Below are 26,970 nucleotides of genomic sequence, written 5' to 3' on the forward strand. Positions count from 1 at the left end.
CAGAAGGGACACAGGTGTTCTTTGGATAAAAGCAAATGCTTTGCACGTCAAAAGCAGCTTACAGGAGCCCAAGTCTCCCACTAAAATACTCTGTCAAGCCTGTTCCCCAAGAGCCTGCCTAGCACAATGGCCAGCGGCTGGGCCCAAGGAAGATGTTCTAATCAACATATTAAGCTTTTCCATTCTATGACATTTAAAGTAGATGATTAGACCCGAGTTGCCTGGTGCCAGGACTTCAGCTTGGTGTTCAGGAAACAATTTGTAAAAACATCAGTCACATAAGTGTAACAGTATTTCTACTGAAATCACCTGGCAACTTTAGTAAAAGGTAAGACAGAGATCTTGGAAATATCAGGAAAAACATTGAAAAGAAATGCAGGAGCTTTATTGATATCATTATTCTTGAAGCTAAGAATTGGTAACTTCACCAAAGGAAACATTTTGCATTCAGTGATCAAGATCCCACAGATGTGATTTAGGAAGAGTAGAAAGTTCCTGAATGATGTACCTTTGGAGATGACCTGGCAGTCCTGGCTGCAGAACCGCAGAGCACAGAAGCCACAGTAACTGCCCAGGCCTGGCCTGGCACAGCTGGTCCCTCCCCCATTGCCACTGCAAAATTCCTTCCCAGGGGTGCACAGGACAAGCCTGGGTCACCAAAAGCTAGTGTCAGCTTAGGTTGAGGTTTTAGTGACTAAGAAATAGGAGGCCTGATGATGTGAGATGGACCCAGTTTTGCACCAGCTTCCAGTACATCAACTAAATGAGAAAGCAAACATTATCTTTAAAGTGTGAAGCAGTGCTGAGCTTCTGCTTCAAGGGAGTGGGACAGAGATGGCTCTGGCTAGGTTTGCAGCTACTTTGACCAGTCAGCAGATGTGGGCTTGAAAACAGGGCCAGAGAGGCTGGTGGTGATGACAATCTCACACATCACTGCAGCCCTGCAGCAAATACAATTGTAGAAGCCTCTGGTCAGGGTGGCCCCTCCCCAAGTGTCTGCTCTGGAAGGCTGCAGCACCTGATGAAGGAGCCCTGGGCCTGTCCAGCGGGACACACTATAGCCACTGTCCATCCCTGGAGCACTCTAGGATGTCTTGAGGCAGGAAATGTACAGAGGAGTGTGGGCAGCCTGATATTTCCAAGTGAACCTGGCCCGGGCAACTGTGCAGTGTGAGAGGAGTCCTGGACAGTTAGGTCAACTGACAAAATGGGTTTTTCTAGCAAAAATGGAATGCTCTCTTTCTATTTGCCAATGCAATTAATGTCCCCAGGTTGTGTCAACACAAAAGGGATTTCCTAATAAACCCTGCAGGTTTTTATCTGGTCTTTACATGCTTTCAACTCCCTTGCTCAAGTGTCCCAGAATCAGCTGCACATCTGTTTCTCTACCCTGGTCAGCAATCATTTCAAGATCCCAAATGCGGCTCTGGATGTGATTTACCAAAAAACATGCCTGTCCCATTTCCCAGGTAGAGCCCCTCTGCATAACGAGGCAATCTCCAACTTGGGGACTTGACACCAAGAGACCTCGTTTTGGAAATACTCCCTTTAAACCAACAGCCTAAATCCTGATTTTTCAGCAAGATGATTCTGGGAATAAAACAGCCACTTCAAAGATGTGTGCTTTTCTCCTGCTTTCTGAGAGGAAAGCTGTGCCTTTCCTGTGTGTTTGGCTTGGCATCACCCTGGCAGGCACCCCAGGGGTGGGAATTCAGTGTTGCCATGGCCTGTTTAAAAGCCTTTTCTACTCTGCCTTCCCCAAACCTGCAATTTTAATTAACTCTCTTATTTCTTACTCTCCAGTAGGTGTTAAAACTATTGTCCTCTTTTTAAGAAGATTGAAATGATTGACCTTCTCCTCTAAACTTAATCTTTCCTTTCAAATTCGTACCCTATTGTTCTTAGGATTAAAGGTGTGGACTTAAGGCAATTACTGAAAACAGAACTAAAGCTAAACTTTTAACAACATCACTTTACTATGGTCTTGGCAAATTTTGATAATGGCACCTCTAGATCAAACTGTGGGGGAGGATACAGGGGTAGGGTGGTCCTTTCCTTGAATGATGTCCAACCAGGACTGGATGTAAACAAGGTTTGGGGTTTGATTCATTTCTATAAATATGGAGATTTAAAGCAAAGGAAGGAGCCCTTTGCTTTGCCTTAGATCTCCCAATAGAGCAGTACTTCGAAGATGATGCCAGTTCTTTGGTTGGGTAAATATCAAATGTGGGAGTGCCCGGGGTGCTGCTGGGAGGGCCCAGGATCCGGACACTGGTTCACTTGCGAGGCTGCTGGATGTGCTGGGTCCTCGGGGAAGGGTGCTTATCCATGGAAGCATGGGGCTTCTGGTGTGCCACTTGTGCTGCGGCCGGGGGGAAGTCTTTGTCACCCTGTGGGAGACATGGGTTGCACAATTGGTCAGTGCAGACTTCAGACAACCAGGTTAGTGTATGAAGCAGCTCCCCTCCTGCCCCATCCTGGTATTCATACAGCCGTCCTGCAGGGTGAGTGGGTACAGTGAGGGGGTGAGGGGACAGTGCCCACTCAGCAGGTAGGAGTACCCCTCGTGGTTAGTGGCCTGGGGAGCCTACAGCTGGCAGAACCAGGAAGCTGAAGATGGCACCCAAGGTCCAACGCCATTCAAAAGGGAGAGTGCTCACTGCCCACGCCAGGAGATACAGGCAATGGCACACCTCGTTTGGGGCTCAGGTGGATGTTGGATAGCTTCTTCTGACAGAACAGTACGTGAGCATTTGAGCTAGGAGCAACAAACAGTTAGGCACAGAGTCTGACTGAGGGGCCTGGCTAGGAAGGGAGCACACTGGACAGGGCTGAGCAGCAAGCCAGCGTGCGTTCTCCTGCCTACACTATGGGTGGGATATGAGGCTGGGACTGGGGCCTGACCCATGACAGGTGGCGAGAAGCATGGGCATGCAGGTGACCTTGGACTTGGGCTGGCACTTCATTTCTTCATAAGTAGTTGGTATGTTGTTCATCTTTCTCAAAGTCTCTGTGCCCCAACAGTGAGCTGGCCCCTCAGTGGCATTTATTTAGATATCATGTGATGAGGAATTGGGATATGCTGGGAACAACAGAGCCTAGATGCTGTAACTCTGCTAACTCCAAACCGTAGTTTGCTAGTAGGGGGTCTGTGGTTACAACAAAATGTTGGATCTCACCAGAAGTGGGGGCTCTTGGAGATCTTGGAGATAAAGGGGATGACAACCCATGACTAAATAAATCCATGAGTTTATTTAGTCCAGGGGTTGACAAACGTTTTCTGTAAGGGGCCAGATGGTAAATATTTTAGACTTTTTAAAATGCAACTATTCAACTCTGCCACTATGGTGTAAAAGCAGCCATAGACAAAACCAATGAATGGTGTGGCAGAGTGCCAATAATGCTGTTTTCATGGACACTGAAACTTGAATTTCCTATGCTTTTCAAACAGCATGACATGCTATTCTTATTGTGATTTTTTCCCAACTATTTAAAAACATACAAATATTTTTAGCTCAGGGGTCATTCAAAAACACTTGGCCTACAGGCCACTGTTTGTCAGTCCCTGGCTTCGCCCAAAGAGAAGGGATCTGGGTGAGGAAGGAGAAGGGGAAGGTTCTTTGGCATCAGTTCAGATTCTGTCCAGACTGTGTGCTCCGTATGAGGAATGATTTCATAAATCCCTAACTACAAACACAGGCTCCATGGAAATGAAAAACCCAAGAGAACGCTGGAGCCCTGTGAGGTGAACGGTGCTGTTCAGTCATTCTCGGTGGAGCTTAACACAAACAGAAGGACTCCAGAGAGCACCGGCCTCTCCCACATGCACTACGAGCTCTCAGAGGGAGAGGGGTTCTTACCCGTGCGATGACACCTGAGATGAACACGGTGGGTTTAGGTGGGCTGGAAAACAAGAAGGGAGAAATACTGATTTAACAGGCTGTTGACAGAATTGCACAGCAGGCTATGCAGATGTGGATGAGATGGGTTTTAGCGGAGCATAAACCCCGGCCATTTGGCCATCCTGAGAAGAAAAGAGGAGGGAATGGGAAGTGCCAAGAGGCACCACAACCAGGCTATGGGGCCTGTTACTTCTCCTGGAGTTAGCCCAGGGCAAAGGGCGAGAGAGAGGAAACAGAGAGTGGAACAAACAGCAGTTGGCTAAAAGCACTTTGTTTTTGTTTTTATTAATACTTGGGTTGTAACTCGTGTCTTGGGTTTAACGAGACTGTGGAAGTAGGTGTCTTCCTGGAGTGGTAAAGGGCCGTGTAGTGCTGGGTGAATATGGAGATGCCCTGTCTTTGATCTACAAAGGTATGCCCTCATTTTGGGGCTCGAGCTTCCCCTTTCTTTGTGTCCTCAAAGACTGCCCGACTCCCTTGCAATTCCTAATGGGTGAAAGCAATCTCCTGTATTCTGTGGATCTCCAGATATTATAAACATAAAGTCCCTGTGAAGCTACTGCCTCACATCTTAACTCATATTGAGCTCACCAAAACTGTCAGTGGCACTGAGGGGATGGAATATAAAAATAATGCACACTCACTGCTGAAAAAGCAAACACACAAGCAAAAAAGTTAAACTCACCTGTAATTCTAACTCCCCTGCCCCCGGGAGATAACCACTATTTAGGCTTTGGCTATCCTTCCAGCCTCTCCTTTTATGGATATGCATGCTTGTTTTCTGGTTGAAATTCTATTTTTCTGACAAGAATAGACACATTGTTGGGTAATCTGCTCTCTGAACTTAGAGTATGGTAACCCTATTTCCACATCATTATATACTCTTGTACATTGAAAAAAAAATAGCTGCATTTATCATAGTTTAGAAATATCAGGACATAAACAGCCTGAGGCAGAGCCCAGGGAAGGTCCCCCAGAAATGCCTTGAAAAGAGGTCAGGAGACCCAAGAGCAATAGATTAGGGGGGGCAATGAGAGGAGGTGGGAGGGAAAGGTTTGCGAAAGACTGGTCCTGCTGGGCAGATCTAGGAAGGCCTGAAGTAGGAATGGTTCCCCTCCGATAACTAATCATACAGTAGTATCTTCCTTAAGGCACACCGTCTTTTGGCATCAGCAGTGTGTGATTGCTTCAACTACCTCCCCTGTTAATTCCTTTTTTTCCCTAAGTAAAGGTTCTGAAAGACAAAATTAAGGGACCCTTCTCCCCAGAACTTGACGAGAAAGTCATCCACAGAGAGTAATTCTAGCAAGAAAAAGTACCTAACAAGAGATTAGTGACCTGTCCGGTGTCCAATGGTGTCTTGGGGAGCTGCACCGAGGCTGCAGGTGGTGCCGTCTGGTGACCCCAATGCCACCACCCTGCTCCAGTGGGCCCCCATTCACTCTGCTGGGCATGGTACCAGGGATACGGCAGGGTGGTGCCCCGGCATTGGGACTGAGGACACAAGGGGAGATCACTCTTGCTGTCATGTGCACCCCTAGCCCAGAGGCCGGGGCAGTAAATGGACTCAGTGGCCAGCTTCAGCCAGAAGAGGCTGCAGGCAAACAGTAGAGCTAGGGAGGGGGGCGTTAAGCCCTCAAAGACTGCAGCCTGCACTGCTGTTCTCAAATGCCTCCATCTGTTCAGTGCTAGTAAGAAATAAGGTACCAAAAGAAATAAGGATGCAGCCTGCATGCCAGCACATCTGCAGGTGAGTTTCTTGCTTTAAGAATGCACTTAAAACAAAAAACAAAACACACAGCAACATTCAAGAGTCACGTTGCACATGCAGTCTAATCTAGCTGGAGAGGTGAATCAGCGAGTGTCCACAGGAGCATCAGCAGGAGCTCGGCCTGGTTGGCTCCAGGTCAACATTCCTCCTAAGACAGAGCTCTGGCTGGTCTCCAGGCTCTCTACCCTCCTAATTTGGCTTTAAAATCCCAGCAAGCTCTGCAACTCATTTTAGGAACGAGCTTCCTTGCCACATGAAATCTTCACGGCACCTATGTATACTGATAATTCACTCAAGAATCCCTACAAGCATGTTTTCTTCATGTCACTAAAACTAAGAAGGACATAATCTACTTTAAGTCCCTTTGGCAGTCACCTGTGGGAAGATGGGGAGAGGCTGGCCTCTAGTAGATGACCTAACAGCAACAGCTCTTTTCATACAGCCCTTGCTTTCACGAAGCACATGTTGAGTTGCAGGCTTTTGTCAAGTTTGGCCAAAAGGACTTCAGGTTAAATATTTCTTGTCTAAATGCCCTTTTCCATCCACAATTAATACATCCTACATTGGCAAACAATTGTTTATGACACTTACACAGTAAACACTTTCTATACTCTTTAAGACAAGGTAGCTTAAGCGAAAATTCACATAAGGAAACTGCAGTAGAGTCCTCTCACAAAGCAGTATTTGCAAAACATGAGTATTTTAAATTCCATTAGGGTCCAGGAAAAGGACAAGCTACACTTCCAAGATTCTATAAACTGTGATAGCTGCTTTCAGAATGTATTTAATCTGATGGAAGTCTTCTGATAGATGTTGTTTTGAAGATGCAACATGACTTTATCTCAGCAAAGGCAATGAAGAATATTATTCCTGTCCTCCCACTTTCCCAGGCCTTTCCAATTTCAAAAGACCACACTTATTGAAATTGAAAGGAACTGCAGGCCAAGGCAGTGTCAGCCAGGATAAAAGTTGTGCACTTCCTTTAGATCAGCAGAAACTGCCGCTCCTCACCTGGAACTCTGCAGCCAACTGCATCTGCTAATGGCAGAGAGTTAAGGACCACATCCAAGTCTTAACGGGATCACCTGTCCTTAACGCAAGTTTCCTAGTATTTATTCTGTACATTCCCTTTATGAACAAGGTTTATACCCTATTAGCATTTCATGAAAACTGCAGACAGGCAGGATTAGGTGTCAGAAGTGCTGTCTGCATGAAGTAACGCTGTGACTATTGTCAACGAGACTGACTCTGACCACTGAGGGTCCCACATGTGCTGACTCAGGCCTTTTCCCCATGTGCATGCCAATGCCCAGGCCCACACATGACAGCCCAGCAGTGTCCAAGCAGCCCAGTGCCTGCAAGTCAGCTCTGCCCCTGGGAATGAAGATATGGTTCTCCCCAGGCTACTGAGAGCAAGCTCAGCCTGGGGACCTTGATGTTGGCTCCTTGGTGAAGGCCGCAGGGAGCGCCCATGGTCAGGCATCTGCTGCTTATGCCAGCTCTGCTCTTCCTGGCTAGTTAGGTGGGGGTCCTTCCCTCTCCTTTAACCCTGGGGGATCACTAGCTTCTGTACCCATAGGAAAATGCAGGACCCCTCCTTCATCCAAGAAGTGGGAATGAGTCTATCGCCCATCTTTATAGCCTGCCTCTTTCTTCCCAAGCATCAGGGAGAATCCACCCAAATCCCTGATCCAACTGAAGCAGACACAACGGCAACAAAGGCATTATAGAACAGTTCTACCCAGCAGAATCATTTCCACGTTAGCAGTTTTGATCTGGCTCAAGGAACTTCACTCAGATGATCTGCAAAGGCTTTCCCCTCTTCCTATAAATACACTCTGGAAATATCAGCGGGAGATGTGTATATGGAAGTTGGGGGTGCCCAGATTCAATGTGCTGCTTGCTCTTTCCTTTCCCTAAAGGATGGGGAATGATCCTGGATGATAATATCTGTTCACTGATCACAGGCGCTGAGTGAGTGCTTTACATGTAATTGTTATATCCAACGCTTGCCACACTATGAAGTAGGAACTATTATTTCCCTTGTACACACAAGGAAACGGTAAATCCGAGTGGCTCAGTAATTTGCCCCACAGTAGATTAGTGGGGTGGGGGGTTGAAGCCAGACTGCGAACAAGGGTAGCCCAGAGCCCTGATCTTAGCCACCAGCCCGATCCCCTCTGTTTTGCAGGACAGGATCAGTCACCAGCAGTGTCTGTTTAGGTTCTGTTTAAAATGTATGAATTAGAGGTACAGGTTTGTAAAGTAAGTGATCTAAATGTAATACAAGAGTCAAGCAGCCTGGATTACATATTCAAATCTGCCTAAATATTTACTTTCTGACTTGATAATTGATTTTTCCTTGAAAAAATGTCATTTGTGTCTATAGCACTTATTACACATAGCACTTGCACTAAATTAGGAACTCATCCAACTCTCTAAGCAGGTATTGTCTCTATTTTATAGACGAAGCAGTAAAGTCTGGAGGAGCTGGAAACTCGTGTGCGACCATAGAGCCGAGCCTGGAAAGGAATGTGGTACCGGGCTCTTAGGTCGGGGCTCTTGGTCCCCCCAACTCAGACATCTCAGCTCCTCTTCTGATGGGATGGTGGGTTACTGCCGGTTCTGAGGTACTGCCCAATCCCCTCCCACCTCAATAGTGACTGAGCCATTCCTGTGTGCCTGCAGCGGAGGGCAGGAGAGCTGGTGCCTGTAGGGAGAGCACAGCGCAGTGCAGCGGCCAAAGTGCTCAAGTACAGAACTACAAATGATGATGTGAGCCGGGAAGGAACAGGTGCCATGCTAAAACATCCTTGGGGAGGGGCGACTTCGTGAAGGGACTGATGCAGATGCTGAGGTGACACTTAGGCTGACAGCCATGTGTGGGAACGTGCATGTGTGCACACACGTGTGCCACAGAAGGGCTTAGATGCCAGAGCATGGTGAGTGGGAGGAAGGAACACAACGTCATCCATTTGCCAGCACAAGTGAATGGGGTCTAAGGTGGCATGATGTTCTTTAATTCTTAGAACTATGGAGTTGGGGTAATTTGGGTCTTAGCCCTGCTGGCACAATAATTACCTGGAAAAAGCAGCTCCTCGCCATCCCTTCTTATGAAAGACAGATCCCTTAAGACACCCTAGAGGCAAATTCTGCCATCGTATATCCACTTTGCTCTGAACCAGTGGCTTTGTTTTCACGGAGTTTAAGGAAAAATATATACGCACCCGGGGTATTTTTAAACACATTTCCTAGTAGGTAGCTGGAAAACAAACCCTTTCTGGCCTTTTATGGTTTTTGAAATATCTTTCTGGCTTGGTCTTAATTAATTTGGGTTATTAATTTTCTGGACACCAAAATAATACGTAGCATGGCTGGCTACCAGAGGGAAACATCTCACTTGACTGCACCCAGACATTTCTTTGTAACACCATTCTTTAAAGTCTGACAATCAAGGTTGTTTCCCAACGTCCATCTGATTTCAGGGACCGAGAACACTGCCACAAGATGGCACTGCTGACCCTCTCAGCAGGTGGCTCTGCCAGGCAGGCAAAGGCTCAGCTGTCCCAGAGGATGACTGGATGCTGTCCACTCTTGGGCAAACGCCACTGGCACCTGATCCCTTCAGAAGAAAGTCCTGCCCTCTCCCCACCCCAGAATAGTTAATCATCAAGTGAATCTGACTACAGGTGAGTAAACCCCAATTCAAGTTTTAAAAATAAAATCCTAACCCCCAGAGAAAATAATCTGGAACGCAATTCCTTCTAAATTTGGTATTGGACTTTATAATCCTTTTCTAAAGGACAGGAGCAAAAGTACTCTAAAAAGGAGAACTTTTGAGCTCATGCTCAAACCAGTCAAACTGCACCCTATTTTCAATGAGAAAACTGTGGGTTCATCAAAATGGTACCAGAGTCTTCAAATCTTTCACTGAACAGACTGTGCCTTTTGAACTTGATACTTCTCTTCTTCTCAATAGCTTCAGGACTTGAGGGACTCTGTGATCTTAGGATAACATCTCTCTCCAGCCTCTGCTTTTTAGTCTGCCTTAGGGTCTCTGGGTGGGATGCTCTTGTCTGGGGATTCTAAAATACTTCTCTCCAGATAACTCTCCCTCTAAGATATTTGGCTTATTGCTGAGCTTGGCATCAGCACTTCATCTGTCCATTCATTACATCAGAGAAGGCTAGCCCCCCAGGTACCGAGTGTCCAGGTGAATATGGCTTATCAATAAACCAAATAGTTACTGGGTTGTTGTGTCATACAGACAACTCATCACGGATAGTAAAAGCTATTGGCTGTTTAACAGAGGCTAAGAAACTGTATTTCATTTCTGGATGTTTATTTCCAAAAAGCCATTCTAAGCTTAGTACTCTTTACAAACCAGAAAATCTCATCATTTTGCTTCTGGCTTTCCCCTTCTTCCTCCTTCTGCTCTTACCTTATTTCCCCTTCTCTGGATACAAAACAGATAAACACAGCAAGACATCCAATGCCTCAGCTTGTTTTTTGGCATAGTCAGCAACTGCCCTGGGCAAAAGGGGAGTCTCTGCATTCATCACCAGAGGAATGACCACATCTGACAAGGGAAACTCAGACCAGCACCCTGACAGCGGGCAGGTGAGGGTGCTGGATGTCCACATGGTTTGGAAAATCCAAACCATTCTGCTGCTATCTCTCTAGAGTTTAGAGGAGATTCAGGAACCCCTAGGAAAGCAGGGCAATGGAGCAGTTGAAGACCTGGACTTTGGACTCAGATGGTTCTGGGTTCAAATCTCCATTCAGACAGATTAGCCTCTCAAAGCCTCAGAGTTCATCTGTGAAATGGGCACAATACCCATTTTATAGAACAGCTGGAATTAAAATGATATGTGGCTGAACTGAGCATGTTGTCCTGCATTTGTCAACTCCTACCTGGAGGTAATGAATCCTGAATTGATTTTTTTTTATAAAACAGTCCAGAAGATGTTATTTTGTCTTTTGATTTGAACTTTAAAAATTCTTTTTCTTTCTTTTTTCCTTCCTAAGGCTGAGAATTCCTAGGTTCCTTCAAGCTTTATTGAAGAATGCCAGGTTCCTGTTTCTAAGTGCCATATCATGCCGGGGGGGGAGGGGGCTGGATTTGAGGGCACTGCAGAGAGAAAAGCTTCCCTGAGTGCCAAAGATTTTGAACCACACACTCCTTCCCAGCCTCCTGTATGATTCAAATGGTAGAGGATGAGGAAAATGACAGCAGGGAGAGGACGCAGCCTCCTCACTCACTTTGTTAGATGACCCCAGAGAATACAAACACACTTTTAGGAAGAATGTAGGTTATTCTTAAAGGAAAGGTTTGCGTTTTAAATGAAAAAAACATTTATTTTGCTTTAAGTTTTACAGTATGCACAGTAGAAGATGCAGAGGGAAACAAAAAGCCTGCCTGCTGGTTAACTCCAAAGCTATGCTGTAGGACAACTTAGGCAGTAGGTGGGCATGGCTCTGCTCGGGCTAACCCTGGCCACAGAAGCGCTCCTTCGGCTATATTCATGACGGTTCCCAGGCACTGCCTAGGAAGTATGTGCATGAAGTGCTTCCTAGGCACTTCACATCAGCTCGTTACAGTAGAGAAATGCTCCATTATCCAGCAGAGCCAGAGGACAAGATACAAAATTATCAGGCAACCTGCACAATAATCACAGATGTAAGATTGCCATATGTTAATTGGTTTTGGTAAGTAACATTTACACTTGAAACTATTCCATCTTGGGTTCTGAACACATTTAGGTTTTAGGATCATTCTTTCTAATTTCACTTGTGGGGAAGTACCAATTACCAGGTAATGTGGATGAAACAGGTGACAACACAGTCTTCACTGTCTACACTTGAAATGAGATATGATTGGGCTGTCTTCAGGTTCAAAGGCACGTTTTACAATGTCAAGGTTTTGGGGAGAAGGGTATCTACGGTTCAAAGTACAAAGCATGCGTTTTATAGAAGTTAACTATTACATTGAAAAAGGCAAATGATTTTTTAAGTACAAAAATCTGACAAGACAAACTGCTAATAGAATACCTATTAGGAAAAATACACCCTAATATGAAATCAAATGCAGAGGGAAAAAAAAAGCCTCAAATGCTCTGAGACTACTACCGTCACGGAAGGGCAGACGACTGACTGTATAGGACTAGCCATTACTAGAATGTTTTTGCATAGAACCCAACAATAAAAGAAGAAAGGTGCAGGATTAACTTGCTCTCAGGATACTTTCAACTGGTTCTTTCCTCTTAGGCAGGGGAGCTGCACAGCTAACAAAAGTCAGAACACGGCCCTATAGGACTAAACATAGCTTTGGATAAAGTAAAGTCAAGTCACTGAAAGATGGACAAGAGCTTTTTGATTTCTCTGCTGATGGCTTTACTGGTAATTCTTAATTCTTGCCTTAATTCACCTTCCACACACATGGCAGGCAAGGGATGTGGGAAGCTGATGGAGCCAGTCACTCCAGATAAGCTTTTGTGTTCAGTGGTTCCTGGACTTGCAAATTCAACTGCTGCCGGATGGGAACACGGGCTCTGTGGATCCTCCTTGGATCACAGCCCACCCTTCTTCCTTTCCCTGAATTAGCAGATCAAGGGGAGCAAAGTCAAGAACACAGAGAACTGAACCCACCCCCAATTCTGCTTACTTTTTAAAACCAGCTAGGAGTTAGGATAACTTCTATTCAGTCCAAGAGGCTGCCCTCCTCCACATGTTTGGAGCATGCACTCCAGAATATTCCAATAGTAAGAGAATACACTGTGGTATAGACGAGCATCAAAATCATTAATGTTTGGGTTTTGAGACATGCCCTCTGAGCACTTATTACAGTCTTCACTTCCACCCTAACACTGATGAGCCAAGATGCCTCGATCTTCTCCAGACACCAATCACGCCCCATGTAAATTATTTAGCACTCTAAGCATCATTAATGGTTTACTTGTCTGTTAGTTGTTTTATGTCTTCATTCAACAGATACTTATTAAACGCCTACTCCAGCAGGCTTTAGAATTAGGAAGCATTTGTGGCTACACCTGAGAGGCTCCTGCCTGCTTCCTGCCCTGCTCAGTGGCTGGAGGACGCAGAGGTGGTCCCTGCTTCGCATTACCGTTGTACCCGATTCCTATCTGCCTTCTCCACTAACAAGCATTCAGCACCCACCTACTGCACAGAGCACTGGGTTGGGGCTGAGGTGCAGATCAAAGATGCAGGAGAGCTGCTTCCAGCCTTTGAGGGGCCTCGTGAGTTCCCTGAAACAGGGCTACCCCTTTTTGATGTGCCCAAGCCAGGAAAATGGAAAATGTCTTTATTAACGTGCAGAACTTGCACAAGACTGACCCTCCGTCAGGGATGCAAATGTCCCCACAGTCGTTACCCTGGACCGGTGGTGGTCCCCAGAACGCCTTCGAACTTGGCAAATAAGGATCTCAAGTGAAGAATGAAAGAACAGGAGCATGAACCAAAGCAAATGTCAAATGTGTCCTACTCTGGTACCCCATGCCCAGAGCCTTCACTACCACCTCCCTTCTTCCACATTTCTCTTTTGGGCATCTTCTTTCTTGAGCCCTTTCCTTGGCTTTCCAAAGAGACGGCTGTAGTAATGTGCTGTTACCACCATGTCACGCCCAAGTGATCTGTGTGCCTTATTATATAACAAGTGAGAAGGTAGACAGCTGAGAGGCAAGGTGGTGACAGGGCTGAGAGAACGGGATGGAGACGTCGTCTATCTGACAGTCACATGGCAGAATCCATGTCTTCAACTCTTTGAAGTTCAGTTTCCTCATCTGGAAGGAGATAATCCCCTCCATAAGATCAAATGAGCTTCCATATATTAGGTGGAGACATCTAGGCATGCTGCAGAAACACATGACTCAAGGAAAGAACTGCTGTCAAGTTAGGGTGTAAATCACAGTAGATTTATATAGGCCAAATTACAAGCTGGGGCAAGAGGAAGAACTGATTGTGGCTATAAAAATCAGAGAAGCATCAACTTCACATATGAGGAATACTCCAAAATCCGTATTCAGTGGCAACACTTTAGGACTGTGAAACGGCTCTTCTCTGAGCTCTGGGGAGAAAACTGCAACAAGCTATGCCCTGGAAAGGTGCCTCTGCCAGGCTGAGCCACACCCGGGGAGACTGTCCCAGGACTAATCACAGGCTATCTTGGGGTACAGGGAGGAAGAGATAGATAACCCCGGGCCTGGCCCCTTACCCAGTTGGACATGATGTGCTTCTAGGGAATATCAGAGCTAAATGCCAACTTGTAGGTTAAGAAGTCAAAGGAGAGCTTCTCGTTTACAATCCCTCACTTTGAGAAGGCATGTTTGAATAGACCCCCAACCCGGACCTTCCTTCTTTCACCACAGCTGGACAGATAAACCCATCCATCTTCCTGCTAAGGCCCATCAATTCTCTGAGCGACTGCAAGTATAAGGACAGCATGCCTGCATTTCAGATGCAAGCAAGAACTGGTGCCACAGCAATCGTAAATGACTTGGAATACAAACTAAGGTTGGGGGGAAAGGAGGAGTAGGAAGGCTTTTTTTCTTTTAATATTGACTATTATGGGTTAAATTGTGTTCCCCCAAAAGACACGTTCAAGGCCTAACCCCCAGCCTTAGGAATGGACCCTTATTTGGCAATAGGGCCTTCGAAGATGTGATTAGTTACGCTGACACCAAACTGGAGTTAGGTGGGGCCTGATCCAATATGACCAGTGTCCTTATGAAAAGGAGAGAACTGGATTCAAGCAGGCAGACAAGAGGGGTGGATGCCATGTGATGACGAAAGCAGAGAAAGGCTTAGATTGCTAGCCGACACCAGAAGCCAGGAGAGGGCGTGAACAGAATTTTCCCTATAGTCCTAAGAGTGTGCCTGCCGGACTTTTGGACTTCTAGCCTCCTGAATGGGGAGAATAAATTTCTGTTGCTTTAAGCCACAGGGTTTGTGGTACTTTGTTACAGCAGCCCTAGAAAACTGCGACAGAAGGGAAGGAGGGGCTAGAGGGTCTTTTTTTCTTCTTTTAACACCAACCGAGCCCTGCAGGAAGGAGAGGTTTTGTCAGGGTAGAGAGAAAAGGGCGCTTTGAGTGAAGAATGGGTTCTGGCTGGTCAGCTGGCACTGAGGAGATTCTGGGGCAGCCCACAGGCCAGGGCCCAGCATCAGGGCACAAAGGTACTCAGACCTGTGACGTCCCCTCACCCACTCTATGCCTCCAATTGAATCAATGTTTACTGAACAGCTACTGCATACTGGCTGCAGTGCTGGGGGCTGGAGACCTGGCTGCGAACAAGCCAGAGGAGGGCCTACCGTCTGGAAGCCGGGTTGGTGGGACTCAAGGAAGGCTTGGCTTCTTTTGTGAACTAAGCCAGGGCTCTCATTTCTATGGGTCGTATGCTATTGATAAGCTAAACCTATGGTTTTGCATTTTGTTATCCCAAATCATTCAAACAGAAGGACAATGGAAGAGAATATTTAAAGTCAGAGCTATTCAGAAAAGAGTATAAATTGCCTGTGCTTGCTGCTCCACCTGCTCCTATTAATTAATCAAAATAGTGATCTGGGACCTAGTAAGCCAGAGGCAAGGACCCCAAGGGAAAGGGAAACCCAGGAGGGAAATCTGGAAAGGTGTGGGGGGAAGAAGTCTGGCTAGGGTAAGTGGATACATGGCGGAGAGATCAGAAATATCCATTTGCTATGAGGATTTCCCAAGGAAACAAAGGCAATATTTAAAGTGAAATCCATGAACAAAGCAACCAGATAAAAATAGTTTCAATCTGTATTGTTTCCTAAAGGCAGGGTGAGAGAAAACAACAGTAGCACGATGAACACTGTTTTAAAAGATGTTTTATCAAGTACAAAGAACTCGAATTGGAATTCTTTTCAAGCTCAGGAGACAATTTATGGTCTTTTCTCAGTATTTGCCTCAATAAGGTACCGATTTGCTTGTAAAGAAAAAAATCCAGCATGGTTACTGGTTCAGTAACAGGCGGTGAGAGTCTGATAATGATTATTGGTGACGAAAGTACAAACATTTCATGCATTGTAGTCTTCAAAAATGACTGCAATGGTAAATGGCATCCTATCTTTTCCTTAAAACAAACAAAAAAGCAATGACTTCTCTGCTGTCTCCCCTCTGACACTGGGGGTGGGGGAGAATGTCCTTTGTCCTGGAACTGGGTCTCACCGTGTCCCTAGGATGGCTGGCCAGTCTTGGTTTAGGCGGGTTGCCCACAGGTAGTTATTAACACTGCTTCCCTTTGCTCTTAAAGGGGTACCGATGTAAATAAGGTATATGATCACTCCAGGCTGAGACACCAAATTCTCGGATGATTCTCGCCTTTACTGGGGCTCTGGGTTTCATTTCGCAGTGGAGACATGCTGGTGCTCTGGGTTTCATTTCGCAGTGGAGACATGCTGGTGTTCCCTCTGCCTACACGACTTTAACCCTTGAGCCAGCTGGTATACCCCAACTTTGAGGGCTGCTAAACCATTCTCTCTCCACTACTTGGCCTGACCCTCCGGACAGAACTCACTCTATTTCAGCGATGTTCCACCAGAACTTCCTGCTTGTTGCAAGGCAGCCGAGGCTCTGGCAGTTCTCCCCCCATAAGGCTAAGGACCATGGCTGAACTTGCTATGTCCCCAGCTTGGAGCATGAGGCCTGGTGCAGAGGAAGGGGCAGTAATTACCCAACCTGGTTCATGGCTCACTTCTTAGGAATGCACAGAACTCCTGCACGGTGAGCCTCAAAAGCTTACAAGACTGTGATTAAAGAGATAGATTTATTTCTGCCAGATCCTCTGGCCAAGAGACAACCACCTGGAGTTCTCAAGTAAACGGGCTCTTCCACCAGCTTTTGCCAGACTGAGCTTGAACACAGGTAAACAGTTTCTTCTCCTAAGAGGGAACTGAGGCTTTGGTACTTTTTCCATCAACCCGAGAATGATGACAGAACCCCGAGTTATATCTTAAATGGTAAGGACAGGTAGCTGGGGGGTGAGTGCCTTGTCAAAAACTACTCTGGAGTCTGAGAGAAGAAATTTAACAGGAAAAAAAAATCTACTTTCCAGATGGTAACCACTGGCATGAAAAATGGGATGGATTTCTTTACAGGGTTCTTGCCTTATTTCCCTGAAAATGTGGAATGGTTCTGACACTACAGGTGACCAGACCAAGGCCCTGGTTCAAAGGGACCTCCTAAAAAAGCATGCATCTTTTTTATGTGTGACTTCACTCAGGACAAAAAGAGACTCAATACAAAAGGAATCTAAATGTAAAGGCATTCTTTGGAGCTCTGGAGCAGATAAAGATGTGCAGATACAATTCACAACCTCAACATCGACCATCAAGCATACTTCGCTTCTCCAACTCCATTCTGAAATACCTGAAGGATGCAGGTCTTAATTATGGAACTTTCTCTTCCTACCTTCAGCCTCCCCAATTCCCACGTTCAGTCATCTGTACATAGTATCAGGAAACATAGCATGTTTCCATTTATTTATATTGATTGCCAAGCACCTAAGAGCATGACCAAGGAATGATGCTCTGGGTGCAGGCCATACTTATGGAGGAGGATGCTCCAAGAATAAGGAGGCCAGCTGTGAGTACCCAGAAATAATATTTATGATACTTGTGTTGCCCAGCTGCTTCATAGCCACGTAACCCAAACATTCGACACTAAATGCTAGTACCCCAAATCTTGGCTGGCTGGTCCCACTGTTATCGCTGTCTTGGGGATCAGGTAGGTGCCAATCTCTAGATGGTCCATTCAATTTACTGCATACTGGGGACTTTTAACTTAGGGACAGCTGTGTGGACTTCTAGTCTAGAATTCTGGAAGCATCACTGAAGTTGGTTCTAAAATGACTGCTTTTTTCCTAACAATTAAATGAGTATACCAGAGAACCCAGAGGGATGAGTAAATTAATAAACTATTAAGAAGTTGCTCTAAATATGCAGTGCTAATTCAATAATTCATAATGGACTGGCACAACAAGAGTTTTCAGGCTCATAAAACACTGCTGCCTTTGGTGGCAGCTAGCCTCCTGGGGAGCATGCCGACAGCCTCTATGCAGGCAGCCTGGGTGTGGGGCTGTGTGGGAGCCTTCTCCCTGCCTGGCCTCCCCCAGGACCCTGCTGCGGACGTGCTGCCTCCTCTCAGTGGTTTTGGGAAGGGGGAGTGGGCAGAAGAGGCTCTGTGGTGCCCACGTGGCTTCTCATCAGAGGCCACAGGGTGCCAAGTGGCACAAGGGTGCAGAAACCAGGCACTGAATCCATGGACAGGACGTCGTGCTCCTCGAACATGCGGGCCAACCTAAGAATCCTCTTTTCATGTGTCTCTGAAGCTTGGAGTTTCCACCAGAGTCCCTGGTACCACACTGGGAACCCTGGGGCCAAAAGGTCTTCAGCATGCAGAGTTTTCCAGGTTTTATAAAGGCAATGTTACATACGTCATCTATCATGATCACTCTCAGAGGGACCAAGGGCAGCACGCCACATTCAAACTCATTAATTTGTTCTGCAGCAAAATGTATGAATTTTACAGTAAGTAGGATAAACAAGGATTAGGACAGCCTCACATCAGTTCAATTTTTGCCACCATAGGAGTTTTAGCATGAAAATATGAAAATCTCTGCAGTTTTGAGAGCCCTCCAAGCTGTCTATTTGTTTGCCCTGTGGACACTTTCCACTCACTACCTCATATACTCCTTTAGGCTGTGGCACCCTCTATGACAAGGATGGAGAAATAGATTTTGAGTAAAGACAACAGTAAACTTATCAGGGGGCTAAAAAGAACCACAGGTATTACTCTGCAATGGCATGGGGAAGCTACGGTGGGTTCTCTCTATCCATATGGGGTAAAATTTGATTCATTCATTCAGGAAGAGTCAAACAAATGCAACTGGGGAATTTCTTCCCAATTGGAAGTCCCATTTCTACTTTTTCTGGATTGATAGAGCTAAATCCCATCTTATATGGCCTGGCCTAGAGGATAATCTCAAACTTCTTTTACCCACAACCCTCTGGATTGTGGCCCAGATACATCCCATCCATCTCTACTCTTACAATACAATTTGAGTAATCTGTGGCCAACTAAAGTTTTGGAAACCCTACCTACCTCTGCATCCTCCTCTCAGAGATTAAATGAACATTAATATATTTATGAAACTCATGTCTCCTAAACACTTTTGAACATGGAACCCAGTGCTGATGTGTTCCATCAGGCTTTGGGGTTCCTGACCCATCTGGTAAACCCTGCCAAGGACTGTGAGACGCTTATGGAAGGCAGAGTTTCAGTTGAGCTCCACATTCATACAGAGTTGGAAGTGGCTTATTCATTTTGGAAAGGTTTTCACCTCAAAGGCTGTAAGAGACTCCACATGCTTATTGAGAGACCCTTAACATACTGATGACATTGGAAACAATTTACATGAGGAGTTTCTTATAACAGTTTATGAGACAAAATGAAGATGGGATTTTATCAAGAATGCACTTTTACTAATTTAAAAACAGTACTTAGGGCCATGAAATGCTTATCCAAATTTAATATAACAAACTGCACCTAATGAAGTTTATTATCCAGGCACAATGGATTAGTACCTGTAAATCTGACACGGGCGGTCAGAAAACCAGGCTGGAGGAAGCAAGCAGGGCTCTGCGCCCGCAAGACCGCACACAACAGGAAGCCGCGAGCCCAGAAAGCTCTTCCTGTCCTTCAGGAACAACACAGAACACAGACGGTGACCTTTCTAATCTTTACCAAGTGGTTTCTCCTTCCTTGATGTCGATTCCCGCAACTGTGAGATGAAAGGGTGGGGTGGGGCTAAGGGTGCTAGGGTTCAAACCCAACGGAGAAGCCAGAGGGGCTCAGCCAGCCAGTCTGCGGATGTCGGAGGCAGCTGTGGGCCCAACACTAAATGAACAGTGAGAAATTAATTACAGGCTCACATTTAGGCGAAGAGCTGCGAAGGCGCTGCAGGAGCACACAGCAAGAGGACTTAACCACATTTGGAGGAAGGGTGAGATTCGGGCTGAACAGTATCGAGGACTTGTCACTGCAAGGGGGCTGAGGCAGGGGTGGGCCAGCCACGGGGGTGGGCGGACACACCCAGGACACTGTCTTTTCTCCGGACGTCATTACTCTCTCCCCCCTCTTCTGACACTCACTGCTATGATAGCAGCACATTGGGTTATACCTGAGTAATTTAAGGTCTTGTATTCAAAATACCCAACAACATGGAATGTGGGCACTGGTCAAGGGTTGGCCACTGGTGGTGCAATGCATGGGGCCACTGCTGTGGATCCTCTTCTAGACTAAGATCGCCACAAATCCCACTAGCGTGGGGCCTCGCCCTGTGCTGCCCTCCTTCCAGGGGCCTCCACGTCTTATTTGGTCATAAGAGTTGGACCTGGTGACAAGTTATAAAAAGCATGGAGACCAGTTAACCTAAAAATCCTTTCTTGAGGGATGGTATATAAGCTCCAGTTATAACCTCAAGGAGGAAAAGTTTAATCTTAATTGATGAAATATTCTCTATCCTGGAACTGTTTAAAATATCTCCTAAAAAATGGCTTTCACATTTTTGACCATGATGCACAATAAAAACTTGGCCCATCTTACATCGGGAGCCAGCACACACAATTAAAATAAATAGTTCTGACCTTTATACCGCTTGGGATGTATATTTTCTGCTTGATTCTATTCCATTAAAAAGAAAATTGCTGACTAAACTGACCTCATGACCCATGAATGGTCTAGAACCTACAGTTTGAAAAATACAATTTACTCTGAGGAAACGCAGCAAACGATACAACTTTCCTGAGCTTTCATTTTTTTTCTCTGAACGTCACAGTACATGAAGGCTGCTGCACGGCTTTGCAAGTAAACCCTGACACTAGTGATCTGTTAGAGCAGAGTCTGGAAATGGACAAAAGACTCTGACCAGTAGGAAGTGTTCTCCAGCTTCGAAAATGAAACTCCACACCAGAATCACAGGAGCAGAGGAGAATAGCGTATTCATTATCAGGTGAATGCATTTTCTAATTGAGTAAAACCTAGTTGGTTGGATTCCACTCTCAAGTTTCTGTTCATTGGAAGAAAGGTTGGGCAAATAGGCAATATAAATAAGACACTGGAAAGAATAATTAAAACCCTTTAAGAAAAGTAAGTTTTTCGAAGTAACTCAAGACATCTTATAATGAAAATATATACACATATGACTGATGTGTTATCACAAATAGTTCTTACTTATGCATTAAATCATGCCTCCACTGTGGGGAAAATTTATTAGCAGCAATCCATTATGCAAGTTGGGGTTACAGTATGTCTGTAAAAGTAACACCACATTTCTCTACAAATATTTTATGATTTGGATAGAAAAAAATATATCAGACTACCTACCATTCCCTCTAATTAATTCAGATTGGTGAGGTTCTACTGGTTGAGTTAATGATTTAGAAATGGTTTTAAGTTCGCTATTGGGAATATGTACCCATCTTCCTATAAATCTCCAAGATACCTTCTATCCTTGGGATAGAAGATAATGGCTAGAGGTCCAATTCCACACCACCAAGGGGGCAGTCCAGCAGGTTTGGTATGAGCGCCTCACAGGGTGCAAGATAGAGGAGCCAGCTCAGCAGGACAAATGGCCCCATTTGGGGAGGTTTGTGACTGTTCATGTCCCACCTCACTGCCCAAAGGATTAGGTAAATGTTGGGCTGCCTTTTCCTCAGGTGCCTGTGAGTTCCCAAGGAGATGGGAGCAGGGAGCTCGCCCAACTGAGCTCACCGTGGGACTTGTGTTGTCTTAAGAGTTCATGGGCAGGACTGGCATGCTAGGAAGGAGGCATGGAAACACTACACAAGGAGCCATCCCACACTTCACAGTGCAGTTGAGTGTGGCTAAGGTGAAATAACTGACATGCAGCTGCTCGTGAGGTGTCCAGGTGATACTCTCACACTGGAACAGAGTATATCTATTCCTCTGCAATTCTAATTTAGGACAGTGCTGCCAAGTAGGGTGCCCAGACTGCAGCAGCACTGTCAATTCCTGGGGGGCCCAGCCTGCCCAGGCCTCCTCCAGCAGCAGGACTGGCTGGTCCTGGTTCTGACAGCCCCAGGCACTGGTAATGTCCTCATGAGGTTCAGCTAACTTCACTCTCAGAAGTAAGTTGGGGTAAAATCACCTCCTCTCGCTGGCCCACTTAGGGCAAAGAAACATTGAAAAGAGAGTGAAGTGAAAACCCTGTCCCCTCCCTCCCCACTCCCCTCCTGAAGAGTCCTGGGCCTCAGCTGGGCAGCGGCAGGCACCCCAGAAGGAAGCCTTAACCAACTTTTTTTTTTTTTGTATGCTGTATGGTGGGGGTCACATTTCATTCTTTTTCCATGTGATATCCTGTTATTGCAGCACCATTTGTTGATTTTTTTGGGGGGGCTGGGAGTGCTTGGGCTAGAATCAAACCTGGGTCTCCTGTATCACAGGTGAGGATTCTACCACTGGACTACCCTTGAACTCCCTCTTAACCAGCTTTCATCATGTTAAATCCCCCCAAAAATCCTATGAAAAAGACCTTACTGTCCCATCTTCAAGGTGCAAAGTGAGGTGCAAAGCAGGTAGCTCCATGGCATGGAGCGATGAGAGGGCCTGGTGGGCTATGGTGCCCCAGGGGAGGGGACCTGGCGCGCAGGGGGAGGGTACTGGGTGCTGACCTGGGCGAGCGGGGCTGCAGCATGGGTCACCTCGACCAGATTTGCAGCAGCTTCAGCAATGAGCTGAGCAGCGCAGCCCAGTGCAGCTTTGGGGGCCTGCCCTGCAGGGTTAGAGGCAAGGCCCCACTGCCCGCCGCCCACCTCTGTGCCCCTACCCAGCCTCTGCTGATCCATCCTCTCCTAGGGGGACCTGCCTGTGACCCGGGGCAGCCCGCCCCAGGGCTTTAATCTGCACCTCCTTCAGGGCTCCACACACAGTGAGCGTTCTGTGAAGGAGGCCATAAATAAAAAAATGTAACTTCAGCATGCTGTGGCTTTAAGGAGGCAGAAACAGGGTTCCATAGAAGTCCAGGAAAGGGACACCCTGGGAAGGAAGTTGAGGCTAGTGTAGGGGTCAGCCAGGTGAAGAGGTGGACGCTCCTGGCATTTTTTAGGTTGGTCCTCAGAGCACTGGAATGGACAGATGCACGGGTGATGTCCCAGGGAGCTCCCATCTTCCCTAAGTGAAGAGAACCTTCCGGACGTGAGAAGCTGTGCAAAGGTACCCAGGAGGAATGAACCTTGGGTTCTGATTACTGAGACACCTGGTACCTGAATTCATGGAAGGAAGTGGGAAGTGGAATGCACAAGGAAGGCTGAATGGAGAGAGGTGGGCCAGGCCTGGGATGACAGGCGCCAGGGAGGAGGGGCCCAGGAGAACAAGGTGGCACAGTGGGGAGTTACCAGGTGGGCAATCCAGGTGGTTCCATGAATTAGCCTTGATGCCTCGGCTCTGTCAGCGCTTAGCATCTCAGACCTTCTATTTAATTCCAATATGAAGTTTTTGAATTCTAATAGTCATTATTGATAGAAACAATCAATGACTAACATTCATCCAGGACTGTTTCTTGTACAAAGTCTGTATGTTTTCACCCTGGGAGGCATTATTTTTATCCCCATTTAATCCCTAGGAGGGATTTAGTCTCAGAAACTGGGACTAAAGCTCCCAGCTTCTGCCCTGCGCCCTTTGTGCCCCGTCACACTCAGGAGTTGGGGTGAAGCCAGACACCGCAGAGGTGGGGTTCAGGGTTCAGGAGGTAGCCCTCATCTGGGTAATGACTTGAGCAGGAAAACATGCAAAGTCTCTAATGGATGGTGAGCAGAAAAAATAACAGGTCTGAGGGCTCTCAGAACCCCAGGGGATACTCACTGTTTGAGGGAAAATCTCATCTGTCTACCCATGCATTTCTTTTGCTATTTGTTAAATGAAAAGGATGATTAGGATTGGCAGCAACACAGACTTGCAACTGAATCACTTAAACTAAGCCATGGGTTCTTTCCACCTTGAGGATTTAGCATCCTGAGAGTTACACTGCCATCGAGATCTTTCCAAAACTGCCTTATGTGGTAGAAAATCAGAGCAAAACAACATACAAGTTTAGCACATATGTTTTGATATAACATGGCTCAAAGAGGTATAGGATAAGGCTCAACACGGGATTCATGGTCCCCAAAGGTCCAGAAATAAAACAGGGCACCTATGACTAGGCTGGGGGAAAACAAACAAAAAGCTACAGTTTTACTTTCATTAACCTCTGACTGATACTTGGCATTTCCTTTTGTTTGCATCCAGGCAAAATGCCACAGTGGTGTCAGCAGTACCCGTGACTATGTCATCAGTGGAGACCCCAGAGAACTTTATATGATATCACGATTTCAAAATATCATTTATATTCATCACTGCTTCAAAATGGTGGCAGACATGAGACCTATCACAAGACCTTGTTATTCAATGTTTAAAGAAACGAATATACTACAATTTAATATTTTGAGAACTGCATTGAAATCCCATAATATGAGTCAACAAAAACAAAATCAGGAAACATTTCAAACGGACTTGAAGGATAGGGAAGTAGATCTACAGACCACAGAGGTGGCCGGGTTCCTTCTGCCGGGCCTCACTGTGGCTGACCTTCTCTCAACTTCCCAGTCAAGAGAGCCGCAGGAGCCACGGGAGCTGTGGGCTGCTATTTTTGGAGAAGAGTGTGGGGTGGGGGGCCCTGGGTTTGGTACTTAGAAGGATATTGTTGTACCTGTTACTACAGAGTGTTCCTGAAGTGACAGGCATGGTGGCAAAATCAGCTGCTCTAACTAGAGACCGGGGTAACTCCCCACCTACCCACCGCTAGCATTCCTACCCAACAGGGCTGGCCCCCACTGCCCCTCTTCCCACAGGGATATCCAGTGGGAGGTTCCCATCCAATATCTTAGAATAGCAGGGAAGTTGGGCATCATCTGTCAGGCAGACTTCTTGAGGGCCCAGTGAAAACCCTTATAACTCAGCTGTGTGGTCACTTCTGGGTAAACAGTACTCCCTCCCAGAAATCAATTCATTAGAGATGCACTGGGGAGGAAGCAAGAGAAAATGCTGAGAAGAAGGAATGTGATTATTGGGAAATTAGTGGGTTAATTAAGATCTCTAGGGAAATGGGGCTGGCTTTTTGATGCCACAGAGGGCCCAGGGCAGGCCACTGCAAGAACCGGCTGTTGCGTCTCGTCCATCATCTGCACCCCTGGCCACCTAAACTCTCCATGAAATCTTGCTGGGGCACGCTGCCGGGCATTTATCACTTTCTTTACATGTCAGCTTGTCATATGCAGAAATTAATTGGATGAACTCAAATTGGTCCTGACAGGGGCCTCTTGATGATACCGCACATCTCGGGGTAGCCAGATGATTGCCATTTCTAATTCTTGCAGCAGAGGATGCACGAGTAAGCCCTGGGTCGCCTTCCATCAATTTCTACCCTGCTCAACTCTGCTCGCACCTCATGCCAGCACCATCCCTGGAAGGGACAGCTGTGGCCCATTTTAGGAGGTATGATGGCTCTTCACCAGGGTTCCAAGACTGCTCCTGGATCACTTAAGAGTTTTCAGACGCTAAGAGGATGTGAGGGGGAGATGCAGAAGTTGAGTGCAATCAGTGAGAATCAGTGGGAAAAATGGGGCAGAATAAGTTATGAAACTATGTAAGTTAGAAAATAAAATGTTATTAAAAGAAATTATGATTCCCAGTGAATTTTTCAGGACCATCTCTATTATACAAAGTAACCGCCCCCCCCCCCCCCCCCTTAAAGACTATACATCTGTGGGTAGGAAAAAGAAATAACCTTTTTCCTCCATCCCTGGACCCCCGCCCAAAGCAGGTGCTAACTCTAAACTTGTTCGCTGCTGCATGCAGGTGAGTTGCTGGTTACCATTCCACATCTGGTCCCAGATGCCATGGAATGTGCTGGTCCCTGAATGGAAACCACCTACAGGGCGGGTGGCGGGGCGGGAATGACAAAATCTCAGCAAGAGCCTCTAGCCGCTGAAGGCTGTACCCTTCTCATGCCCCACCACCTAGTGGGGCCATGCGTGCCAATTCTTTCTGGAGATTACTATTCACCACCATCCTTTAAGGACTGCAGTTAGGAGGGAGCCTACAGAACCAAACATCAATCTCAGAAGCCGCATAGCAAGACATTCAGTATTCGATGTACCAAAAAATTCTCTCTCCATGTCTTTATGCTCCCAGCCCTGCGGTCGGAGAGCCTCTGCCATTGCCATGAGAAGGGACAGCCATTGCTCAGAGCTGCATCCCATGATGGAATGCCAGTGCCAAAGAAACAGAGGCAGGTGTGACTTCCATATTTGCTGCTGCTCCCCCCTTTTGCCATTGTTCTCCTCAAATAGGAGTTAGCAGTTGTTAAAAAAAATGAATAACTAAATGTTTAGTCCATCTAACACAGTGCAGACCCTTCAATTGACAGGAGAGGGAAAATACTGTGTTAATAACCCATTAGAACTGAAAAATTAGATAGAAACATTAGAAACCATGGAAATGAATTCAGTTTCCTCTCTCCATCTTCCTTCCTTCCATCTATCCATCAATCAGCTACCTCTGTCTGTCTATCTACCTACCTACTTATCTAAATTTCTTTTCTTTCAGGAAGCTAGTGGCACTGCTGGGCCAACGCAGGTCGTCTAAATGGTCTCTTCCACTTCACCACAATAACTGCTGAGAAGAGCTCAGTGGCTCTACAACCTTGGAAGCAGTACTTCACTTCTCTGGGTCATCCCATCAAAATCACTATTGTTAAGCTCTGTTCCCTGGGACACATGGGAAGAAATGACAGATGAGGAATCGAGGGGCCTATACAAACAATCATGAAGAAAAATCAGATAGGAGATAAAACAAAGTAGTTCTTGCACTTGCAAAATTTTTCATAAAGAGAAAGACAGCATGCTACAGTCACTAATTAATAGGCGGCACTTTGTGAGGAGAGATTATATCTCAGGCTGTGGGCCAGATACTAAAGCAAAATATTAAATGTGTGAAACCATGCTCCCTCCTCATTAAAAATTTCTGGTCTGAGTTGGTTGGCTATACATTTTATTATATGTCATTATCTGAATTCTCATTATAAGGCTGAGTTGTGACACTGGTGTTGACAGAGCTCCCAGGATATATGAAAAGGAGTCTGGTCTCTCTCCCTCTGTATCTTGAAGGGGGGTGGGGGTGGGTAGCAGAACTCTTTGTATTCTGCA

At 46.2% G+C, this 26,970-nt stretch overlaps 1 protein-coding gene across 1 annotated transcript in view; it reads right to left on the reverse strand.

Moving 5' to 3' along the window:
• Positions 1-363: 363 nt before the first annotated feature.
• The window catches only part of DAP (death associated protein), a 61,237-nt gene continuing 34,630 nt past the window's right edge, over positions 364-26,970 (reverse strand). The window contains exons 3-4 of the mRNA XM_077116858.1: positions 3,861-3,903; positions 364-2,390 (exon numbers count right to left, since the gene is read on the reverse strand). Coding sequence (XP_076972973.1) covers positions 2,277-2,390; positions 3,861-3,903 — 157 coding nt within the window. The 3' untranslated portion in view covers positions 364-2,276. The remainder of the gene's footprint in view (positions 2,391-3,860; positions 3,904-26,970) is intronic.

Source organism: Tamandua tetradactyla, chromosome 9 (assembly GCF_023851605.1).
Source record: "Tamandua tetradactyla isolate mTamTet1 chromosome 9, mTamTet1.pri, whole genome shotgun sequence".
Taxonomy (NCBI): Eukaryota; Metazoa; Chordata; class Mammalia; order Pilosa; family Myrmecophagidae; genus Tamandua; species Tamandua tetradactyla.